This window comes from Mya arenaria, chromosome 8 (genome assembly GCF_026914265.1).
Source record: "Mya arenaria isolate MELC-2E11 chromosome 8, ASM2691426v1".
Classification (NCBI taxonomy): Eukaryota; Metazoa; Mollusca; class Bivalvia; order Myida; family Myidae; genus Mya; species Mya arenaria.
This window is the reverse complement of record NC_069129.1, coordinates 54,619,645-54,631,830: the sequence shown is the minus strand read 5'-3', so window position 1 is coordinate 54,631,830 and position 12,186 is coordinate 54,619,645. Positions and strand designations below refer to the sequence as shown.

General features: G+C 38.4%; 1 protein-coding gene across 1 annotated transcript in view; it reads right to left on the bottom strand.

Moving 5' to 3' along the window:
• Window positions 1-12,186, bottom strand: part of LOC128242749 (probable tRNA N6-adenosine threonylcarbamoyltransferase) — a 44,587-nt gene that overhangs the window by 7,058 nt on the left and 25,343 nt on the right. The window contains exon 10 of the mRNA XM_052960020.1: window positions 9,274-9,349. Coding sequence (XP_052815980.1) covers window positions 9,274-9,349 — 76 coding nt within the window. The remainder of the gene's footprint in view (window positions 1-9,273; window positions 9,350-12,186) is intronic.

Genomic DNA, 12,186 nt, shown 5'->3' with positions numbered 1-12,186 from the left:
CTGAAACAAACAAGAGCTATCGTGGCCCCATTGTCTATACAGAAACTGAAACATACAAGAGCTATCATGGCCCCATTGTCGATACAGAAACTGAAACATACAAGAGCTATCATGGCCCCATTGTATACACAGAAACTGAAACCTACAAGAGCTATCATGGCCCTATTGTCTATACAGAAACTGAAACATACAAGAGCTATCATGGCCCCATTGTCTATACAGAAACTGAAACATACAAGAGCTACCATGGCCCCATTGTCTAAACAGAAACTGAAACAAACAAGAGCTATCATGGCCCCATTGTCAATACAGAAATGAAACATACAAGAGCTATCATGGCCGCATTGTCTATACAGAAACTGAAACTTACAAGAGCTATCATGGCCCCATTGTCTACACAGAAACTAGGGACACAAATGAATATTCGATCGAACATTTGGTATTCGAATGTCAAAATCGGTATTCGAATATTCGATGTTTTTGTTTGATATCTTTTTAAACTTTTTGACTACAACTGTCTTGTATATATTCACTTGTCTTGTTTCTACAACAATTGATCCCTAATGCCAGAGGCATGAACGTGATGACACTATACACGCGTCATAATTATGCTAGTTAGGGACAATTCGTCGGGACTATAAACAGTACCTGTAATTTTACGAAAATTGGCTATTAGACAAGTGACATCAAACAAATTTCAATTATTTTCGGCAAATTTTAATGACCATGCCAACAAAGGATTAACGGTATCATCCACCAAAGTGGTGTCATGGCTGCCAATTAAGCTCTGCAATATTGCTCAAAACGCCGTATTGATACGAATGACATGTGTTAGTTATGTGCTTATAACTATTTTCCCTGTTTCAATATAACGTTCGTGCTTTGAAATGTAACTGTATGGAAACGCGTTTTAGGACATTGTTGTACAATAGATGAGTAAAATATTCAGGGTTATTTTCGTTTTATTATTTAACTTATTCCCATGTAGGTTTGGTTTTTCCATGTATATTAGTTCAGTAGAGATCAATCCCAGAACGAGGCAGCGCAACCATCCGTTTACAAATACAAATGCTGTGGAACTTAAATTATTTTTGGTTTTTGTTTGTTCAAAATCTATTGTTTTTCTTTCGATTTATTTTCTGTAAAAAGGGGAATTTCAGAGTCTGATTTTGGGGAAAATCAGGTTCCGTCCCGTGAACCGGTTATTACAAAGGCAGGGCGATATGTAGCGAACAATAACAGTAGTTTACAACATTTCTTAAATATTCATTTTGGTTATCGAATATTCCAATATTCGATCAAAAGAATTACCAAATATTTGAATATCAATTTTGCCATTCGTTTGCATACCTAACAGAAATTGAAACATACCAAGACCTATCATGGCCCCATTGTCCATACAGAAACTGAAACATACAAGAGCTATCATGGCCCCATTGTATATACAGAAACTGAAACATACAAGAGCTATCATGGCCCCATTGTATATACAGAAACTGAAACATACAAGAGCTATCATGGCCCCATTGTATATACAGAAACTGAAACATACAAGAGCTATCATGGCCCCATTGTCTACACAGAAACTGAAACATACAAGAGCTATCATGGCCCCATTGTATACACAGAAACTGAAACATACAAGAGCTATCATGGCCCCATTGTCTATACAGAAACTGAAACATACAAGAGCTACCATGGCCCCATTGTCTACACAGAAACTGAAACATACAAGAGCTATCATGGCCCCATTGTATACACAGAAACTGAAACATACAAGAGCTATCATGGCCCCATTGTATACACAGAAATTGAAACATACCAAGACCTATCATGGCCCCATTGTCCATACAGAAACTGAAACATACAAGAGCTATCATGGCCCCATTGTATATACAGAAACTGAAACATACAAGAGCTATCATGGCCCCATTGTCTACACAGAAACTGAAACATACAAGAGCTATCATGGCCCCATTGTATACACAGAAACTGAAACATACAAGAGCTATCATGGCCCCATTGTCTACACAGAAACTGAAACATACAAGAGCTACCATGGCCCCATTTTCTACACAGAAACGGAAACATACAAGAGCTATCATGGCCCCATTATCTATACAGAAACTGAAATATACAAGAGCTATCATGGCCCCATTGTCTACAAAGAAACTGAAACATACAAGAGCTATCATGGCCCCATTGTCGATACAGAAACGGAAACATACAAGAGCTATCATGGCCCCATTGTCGATACAGAAACTGAAACATACAAGAGCTATCATGGCCCCATTGTCTACAAAGAAACTGAAACATACAAGAGCTATCATGGCCCCATTGTCGATACAGAAACGGAAACATACAAGAGCTATCATGGCCCCATTGTCGATACAGAAACTGAAACATACAAGAGCTAGCATGGCCCCATTGTCAATACAGAAATGAAACATACAAGAGCTATCATGGCCCCATTGTCTATACAGAAACTGAAACATACAAGAGCTATCATGGCCCCATTGTCGATACAGAAACTGAAACATACAAGAGCTATCATGGCCCCATTGTCAATACAGAAACTGAAACATACAAGAGCTATCATGGCCCCATTGTCTATACAGAAACTGAAACATACAAGAGCTATCATGGCCGCATTGTCTATACAGAAACTGAAACAAACAAGAGCTACCATGGCCCCATTGTCAATACAGAAATGAAACATACAAGAGCTAGCATGGCCCCATTGTCTACACAGACACTGAAAAATACAAGAGCTATCATGGCCCCATTGTCTATACAGAAACTGAAACATACAAGAGCTATCATGGCCCCATTGTATATACAGAAACTGAAACATACAAGAGCTATCATGGCCCCATTGTCTACAAAGAAACTGACACAAACCAGAGCTATCATGGCCCCATTGTCTATACAGAAACTGAAACAAACAAGAGCTATCATGGCCCCATTGTCTACACAGATACTGAAACATACAAGAGCTACCATGGCCCCATTGTCTATACAGAAACTGAAACATACAAGAGCTATCATGGCCGCATTGTATACACAGAAACTGAAACATACAAGAGCTATCATGGCCCCATTGTCTATACAGAATCTGAAACAAACAAGAGCTATCATGGCCCCATTGTCTATACAGAAACTGAAACATACAAGAGCTATCATGGCCGCATTGTCTATACAGAAACTGAAACATACAAGAGCTATCATGGCCCCATTGTCTATACAGAATCTGAAACAAACAAGAGCTATCATGGCCCCATTGTCTATACAGAAACTGAAACATACAAGAGCTATCATGGCCCCATTGTATACACAGAAACTGAAACATACAAGAGCTATCATGGCCCCATTGTCTATACAGAAACTGAAACATACAAGAGCTATCATGGCCCCATTGTCAATACAGAAACTGAAACATACAAGAGCTATCATGGCCCCATTGTCTATATAGAAACTGAAACAAACAAGAGCTATCATAACCCCATTTTCTGTACAGAAACTGAAACATAGGAGAGCTATCATGGCCCCATTGTCTACACATATACTGAAACAAACAAGAGCTATCATGGCCCCATTGTCTATACAGAAACTGAAACAAACAAGAGCTATCATGGCCCCATTGTCTACACAGATACTGAAACATACAAGAGCTACCATGGCCCCATTGTCTACACAGATACTGAAACATACAAGAGCTACCATGGCCCCATTGTCTATACAGAAACTGAAACAAACAAGAGCTATCATGGCCGCATTGTCTACACAGAAACTGAAACATACAAGAGCTATCATGGCCCCATTGTCTATACAGAATCTGAAACAAACAAGAGCTATCATGGCCCCATTTTCTGTACAGAAACTGAAACAAACAAGAGCTAACATGGCCCCATTGTCTATACAGAAACTGAAACATACGAGAGCTATCATGGCCCCATTGTCTACACAGAAACTGAAACAAACAAGAGCTATCATGGCCCCATTGTCTGTACAGAAACTGAAACAAACAAGAGCTATCATGGCCCCATTGTCTACACAGAAACTGAAACAAACAAGAGCTAACATGGCCCCATTGTATATACAGAAACTGAAACATACAAGAGCTATCATGGCCCCATTGTATACACAGAAACTGAAACATACAAGAGCTATCATGGCCCCATTGTCTATACAGAATCTGAAACAAACAAGAGCTATCATGGCCCCATTGTCTACACAGAAACTGAAACAAACAAGAGCTATCATGGCCCCATTGTCTATACAGAAACTGAAACATACATCATGGCCCCATTGTCTATACAGAAACTGAAACATACAAGAGCTATCATGGCCCCATTGTCTACACAGAAACTGAAACATACATCATGGCCCCATTGTCTATACAGAAACTGAAACTTACAAGAGGTATCATGGCCGCATTGTCTGTACAGAAACTGAAACATACAAGAGCTATCATGGCCCCATTGTCGATACAGAAACTGAAACATAAAAGAGCTATCATGGCTGCATTGTCTGTACAGAAACTGAAACATACAAGAGCTATCATGGCCGCATTGTCTGTACAGAAACTGAAACAAACAAGAGCTATCATGGCCCCATTGTCTACATAGAAACTGAAACAAACAAGAGCTATCATGGCCCCATTGTCTACACAGACACTGAAACATACAAGAGCTATCATGGCCCCATTGTCTACACAGAAACTAAAAAAATATAAAAGAGCTATAAAAAATTGGCCCCATTGTCTATACAGAAACTGAAACATACCAAGAGCTATCATGGCCCCATTGTCTGTACAGAAACTGAAACATACAAGAGCTATCATGGCCGCATTGTCTACATAGAAACTGAAACATACAAGAGCTATCATGGCCGCATTGTCTGTACAGAAACTGAAACAAACAAGAGCTATCATGGCCCCATTGTCTATACAGAATCTGAAACATACAAGAGCTATCATGGCCCCATTGTCTATACAGAAACTGAAACATAACAAGAGCTATCATGGCCGCATTGTCTGTACAGAAACTGAAACATACAAGAGCTATCATGGCCGCATTGTCTACATAGAAACTGAAACATACAAGAGCTATCATGGCCCCATTGTCTACACAGAAACTGAAACATACAAGAGCTATCATGGCCCCATTGTCTATACAGAAACTGAAACATACAAGAGCTATCATGGCCCCATTGTCTACACAGAAACTGAAACATACAAGAGCTACCATGGCCCCATTGTCTATACAGAAACTGAAACATACAAGAGCTATCATGGCCCCATTGTCTACACAGAAACTGAAACATACAGGAGCTACCATGGCCCCATTTTCTACACAGAAACGGAAACATACAAGAGCTATCATGGCCCCATTGTCTTAACAGAAACTGAAACAAACAAGAGCTACCATGGCCCCATTGTCAATACAGAAATGAAACATACAAGAGCTAGCATGGCCCCATTGTATATACAGAAACTGAAACATACAAGAGCTATCATGGCCCCATTTTCTACACAGAAACGGAAACATACAAGAGCTACCATGGCCCCATTGTCTACACAGAAACTGAAACAAACGAGAGCTATCATGGCCCCATTGTCTACACAGAAACTGAAACAAACAAGAGCTATCATGGCCAAATTGTCTGTACAGAAACTGAAACATACAAGAGCTATCATGGCCCCATTGTCTATACAGAATCTGAATCAAACAAGAGCTATCATGGCCCCATTTTCTGTACAGAAATTGAAACATACGAGAGCTATCATGGCCCCATTGTCTACACAGAAACTGAAACAAACAAGAGCTATCATGGCCCCATTGTCTACATAGAAACTGAAACATACAAGAGCTATCATGGCCCCATTGTCTACACAGAAACTGAAACATACATCATGGCCCCATTGTCTATACAGAAACTGAAACTTACAAGAGCTATCATGGCCGCATTGTCTGTACAGAAATTGAAACATACAAGAGCTATCATGGCCCCATTGTCGATACAGAAACTGAAACATACAAGAGCTATCATGGCCGCATTGTCTGTACAGAAACTGAAACATACAAGAGCTATCATGGCCGCATTGTCTACAAAGAAACTGAAACAAACAAGAGCTATCATGGCCCCATTGTCTACATAGAAACTGAAACAAACAAGAGCTATCATGGCCCTATTGTCGATACAGAAACTGAAACATACATCATGGCCCCATTGTCTATACAGAAACTGAAACATACATCATGGCCCCATTGTCTATACAGAAACTGAAACATACAAGAGCTATCATGGCCCCATTGTCTACACAGAAACTGAAACATACATCATGGCCCCATTGTCTATACAGAAACTGAAACTTACAAGAGCTATCATGGCCGCATTGTCTGTACAGAAACTGAAACATACAAGAGCTAACATGGCCCCATTGTCGATACAGAAACTGAAACATACAAGAGCTATCATGGCCGCATTGTCTGTACAGAAACTGAAACATACAAGAGCTATCATGGCCGCATTGTCTACATAGAAACTGAAACAAACAAGAGCTATCATGGCCCCATTGTCTATACAGAAACTGAAACATACAAGAGCTATAAAAAATTGGCCCCATTGTCTATACAGAAACTGAAACATACCAAGAGCTATCATGGCCCCATTGTCTACACAGAAACTGAAACATACAAGAGCTATCATGGCCCCATTGTCTGTACAGAAACTGAAACATACAAGAGCTATCATGGCCCCATTGTCTACACAGAAACTGAAACATACAAGAGCTATCATGGCCGCATTGTCTACATAGAAACTGAAACAAACAAGAGCTATCATGGCCCCATTGTATACACAGAAACTGAAACATACAAGAGCTATCATGGCCCCATTGTATATACAGAAACTGAAACATACAAGAGCTATCATGGCCCCATTGTCTACACAGAAACTGAAACATACAAGAGCTATCATGGCCCCATTGTCTATACAGAATCGGAAACATACAAGAGCTATCATGGCCCCATTGTATACACAGAAACTGAAACATACAAGAGCTATCATGGCCCCATTGTATACACAGAAACTGAAACATACAAGAGCTATCATGGCCCCATTGTATATACAGAAACTGAAACATACAAGAGCTATCATGGCCCCATTGTCTGTACAGAAACTGAAACATACAAGAGCTATCATGGCCCCATTGTCTACACAGAAACTGAAACATACAAGAGCTATCATGGCCCCATTGTATACACAGAAACTGAAACATACAAGAGCTATCATGGCCCCATTGTCTACACAGAAACTGAAACATACAAGAGCTACCATGGCCCCATTTTCTACACAGAAACGGAAACATACAAGAGCTACCATGGCCCCATTTTCTACACAGAAACGGAAACATACAAGAGCTATCATGGCCCCATTGTCTATACAGAAACTGAAATATACAAGAGCTATCATGGCCCCATTGTCTATACAGAAACTGAAACATACAAGAGCTATCATGGCCCCATTGTCTATACAGAAACTGAAACATACAAGAGCTATCATGGCCCCATTGTCTATACAGAAACTGAAACAAACAAGAGCTATCATGGCCCCATTGTCTATACAGAAACTGAAACAAACAAGAGCTATCATGGCCGCATTGTCTATACAGAAACTGAAACAAACAAGAGCTATCATGGCCCCATTGTCTATACAGAAACTGAAACAAACAAGAGCTATCATGGCCGCATTGTCTACACAGAAACTGAAACATACAAGAGCTATCATGGCCCCATTGTCTACATAGAAACTGAAACAAACAAGAGCTATCATGGCCCCATTGTCTATACAGAAACTGAAACATACAAGAGCTATAAAAAATTGGCCCCATTGTCTATACAGAAACTGAAACATACAAGAGCTATCATGGCCCCATTTTCTACACAGAGACTGAAACATACCAAGAGCTATCATGGCCCTATTGTCTGTACAGAAGCTGAAACATACCAAGAGCTATCATTTTTTTCCTGGTAAAAACCACTAATATGCATATAAGCCATATAACATGACATTGTGTCAAGTTACTGGACCTCAAGACAAGATTTGAGTAGGGATTTTTCAATGAAGTTTACAAAGAATGAACAAGTAGATCCAATATTCTCCCACCTCAGATAAGTATATCCATTAATTTAACCATGCTAGAAATTCTTTTCTCCCACCTCAGATAAGTAGATCCATAAATTTAACCATGCTAGAAATTCTTATTGTCCAGGGGCGAAGATAAAATGCCCGTATGGAACTTCTTTTAATGGTCACCACATTGCAATTACCTCCATTGTTGAAGACTGTCGTCTGTAGCGCATCATGGAAACCTTGTCTTATGGCAATATTTAGAACGCGAGTTAATTATTTCTCGCTTCAAATGTCACCAGAAAACAGTTTTCACGCACCTTTCAAGAAATAATGCTTCACTCTCCTTAGAACTATTTAAAGACCGATCAGACCATTTACATACTCTGAATCACTGCGCGAATATCCATGACAACCACGAATTATTGCACATCCGTACGCAATTATTTTCACTAAGTACAAAAGAGTTCCGGCAAAAAAATACATTTTTACTTAATTTTGTTTACCTGAGGTGGGAGAAAAAGCATCTACCATAGCCGCTCGTGTGAGATAGGTTCATCCCGACCATCACGCAGGGTGTTTTGCGGAAACTCGGTAAACCTCGTTTCGGCAAAACACCCTACGCTCGGGTCAGAATGAACCTATCTTACACTCTAGGCCATGGAAGATACTTATAATCTTGCCCACGGGGGAAGATAAAATGCCGTATAGAACTTCTTTTTAATGGTCAGCACTTTGTAATTACCTCCCTTGTTGAAGACTGTCGTCTGTAGCATCATGGAAACCTTGTCTTGTGGCAATATTTAGAATGCTACCATAATTAATTATTTCTCGCTTCAAATGTCACCACCACGCACCATTCAAGAAATAATGCTTCACTCTTCACTTTGACTATTAACATTATCTAAATCACTGTGCGCATATCCATACGAGAATTATCACATAGCCGCACAGGTAAGAAAGGTTCATCCCTAGCCTCGTGCTGGATGTGCTTTATATATTTAGATGAAACATGAAAAAGTTGTGAAAATGGTATATCTGTGAGAGTGCAGCTTTAATTAACAAAAGTATCCATGAAAATGAAATACAAAAAAAAAAAAACTAAGACGGGAACAACACCATGCATGTTGCATCAATTACCTCTCATCTGTGGCGTACAATTTTGCCCCTCTCTCTTCCGCCATTATGCCCATCATCTCCTGGAGTCGTTTGTTGCCTGGAAGAAGAAAAACCTCTTCATACCAATGCCATTTTGATTCTATAAAAAAGTACACAGGAAATAATGTACATTGGCTAGCCAAAAGATAACATTGAAAAACACAAGATTTCATACATAAGACTGCAGGTGAGTTTTTTCACTGCTATAAACTTTGTAAGTTTAAAGCCGAAAATAACCCATTGTATTGTTGTATTGTATTTAAATTTACTGATAATTATGGATTAAAGCTGCACTCTCACAGATTGAACATTTTGACAACATTTTTATTTTTTGTCTTAGAAGGAGCCAATTTATTCGAAAATGCATGGAAACCAGTGATGTAAGACTGCTGACAAAAATCAGATCACAGATTTTCATATTTAAGCTAAAAAATTCATGTTTTATGCACTTTTCTTAAACCGTTAGTAACACTTTTAGCCATAAAACATTAATTTTCGAGCGAAAATCTGAAAATCTGATCTTTTGTCACAAGTCTTATATCAATGGTTTGCAGATATTTACGCAAAAATTGGCTCATTCCAAGACAAAAAATTAAAAAACGTCAAAACGGTACATCTGTGAGAGTGCAGCTTTAATCTCATTAATAAGTTGGTCTAACTGTCTGATTATTCAATTATGAAAATTCACCTGATCATTAAGTACTAAAACCATTCAAGTTGGCCCAAATATGTCTAGTATTCTTTCAGTGTCATTTAAAATCCTTTAGAGGCATATAATACCAAGAAAATAAATGTCCCCCCTATCCTTAAACACACATTCGTTAATAAATTGATGTTTTCCCTAAGGTCATATTTATAACATTTATGTGACCCGGTCATTGACACATACTCGTAATCGATATCAAACAAAATTTACAAGGTTTTTAACAGTAATTTTAAACTAGCTAGTTTATATAATGCTAAAGGAATGTTACATATATAATAAATGTAGGATGAGCCTAATATTATTTTACCATTTAGACAAATTTGTATTTATATATTTATGCAGTTCTTTTTTAACAATGTATATGATATAATCTTAAGGTAATACTTTAAAACCATGACCTTTTAACTGTAGATTTTTATTTATTGTGTAATGTTAGACCTATTCCATAGTCCAAAGCACCCAGACTATAACCAATGATGCCTAAGAATCTTTTTAATTGTGAAGGGGTATTTGTACATCTTAGCTGACTCGCCGAATGGTTATTCCCCGATGGTGGGGATAAATAAGCTTACCCCCCCTCTAGCCAGGCACAGACCACAAGTAGGGATTTTATCAAACCCACCGTTTATTAAAGCAATACAGCGCACAATGCATGATACAAATACAAAAATGTAGCACATCATGGCTGTGAGATCTTATGTCAAGTATGGGATGTTTTGTCTAGCCTGTCAAAATGATTTGAGATGTTCTGTCCACCCTGCCTAAATGACATGGGATCTTCTGTCCATCTAGTCTAAAATGGCATGAGATGTTCTGTCCACCCTGCCTAAATGACATGGGATCTTCTGTCCATCTAGTCTAAAATGGCATGAGATGTTCTGTCCACCCTGCCTAAATGACATGGGATCTTCTGTCCATCTAGTCTAAAATGGCAAGAGATGTTTTGTTTGGCTCCAGTACCGAATACCATACTGTACAAACAGAACATGATAAATTGAAGTGTTATTTTCAATATTACCAGGGATCGAATTTAACTTTTTTGTCACTAGCAATTATTTGCTAGTGCCATTTTTTCAACTAGCAAAATGGTGGGTTCCACTAGCAGTTATTTAAAGGCTGTTTAACTTGCTGTAAGTTGCTAAATTAATAAATTGTTTTGTTGTTGCATTATGTACATCTGTTTACCAAGTGCAGATAAGAATTAACTATAAACCTTTACATTTTGTTTTTAAATCGTACATAGACTAAGTCATATACCCAGCTGGGCTAACTAAGCTTCTGGTTACCCAAAAGCCTTGAATCCTTTGTAGTAAGTGACTACACTCCTCCCCACCTAAGATTATACTTTCAAACCGCTAGATTCGGGGGTCTTGGTGGCCTTTGGGTCAATCCCTGCATCCCCATCTGTCTTTTTACATTAGTTTCCACCAGTTTTCTATACTTAGTAACAGTGACCTTGACTTGAACCTAGTTGCACCAAACACAGTCCAATGAAAGGTCTCCATAAATTCTTCCTAAATACCAAGTTTAGGCAAGATATGTCAACCCTAACTAAATTAATTCAATTTCAATCATTTTTCTATTTTTAGTAGCACTGATCTTGACCAAAGGAACCCCAAACACAATCCCATGAAAGGTATCCATAAACTCTTCCTATATATGAAGTTTGGTCAAGATATATCAACCCTACCGCAAGTCATTCAGTTTCAACAGTTTTTCTATTTTTAATTTTAGGGGCCCCAACTACAGACCCTTGAAAGGTCCTCATAAACTCTTCCTTAATACTAAGAAAAGCAAGATACAGTTGGAACTCGTTGGCTCGATATCTCAAAGCTCGATATCCTCGTTGGCTCGAACTAGAGTAAAAGGACCTATTTTTTTTTATCATTATTATTATTAAATTCAAAATCAGATGGTTCAACAGTTTAAGCAAACAAGCCATCGCTTTAAGGTACATGACCACGTTACTCCGAAAAATATGAATGTCGGCCGATTTCAATGAAACTTGGACCAAACAATCGTCAATGACTCTACTTTAACGAGGTGTATTTTTTTTTTTTAAATCCCGTCTTTTGTTGATTTACAGCACCACCTAGCGGACAAGTGCTAATTGGCGCTAACATTGATAAAACCGTAAAAAAATATAACTTTACGGCTTTTACAAAAAAATAAATCAGAATATAATTTAT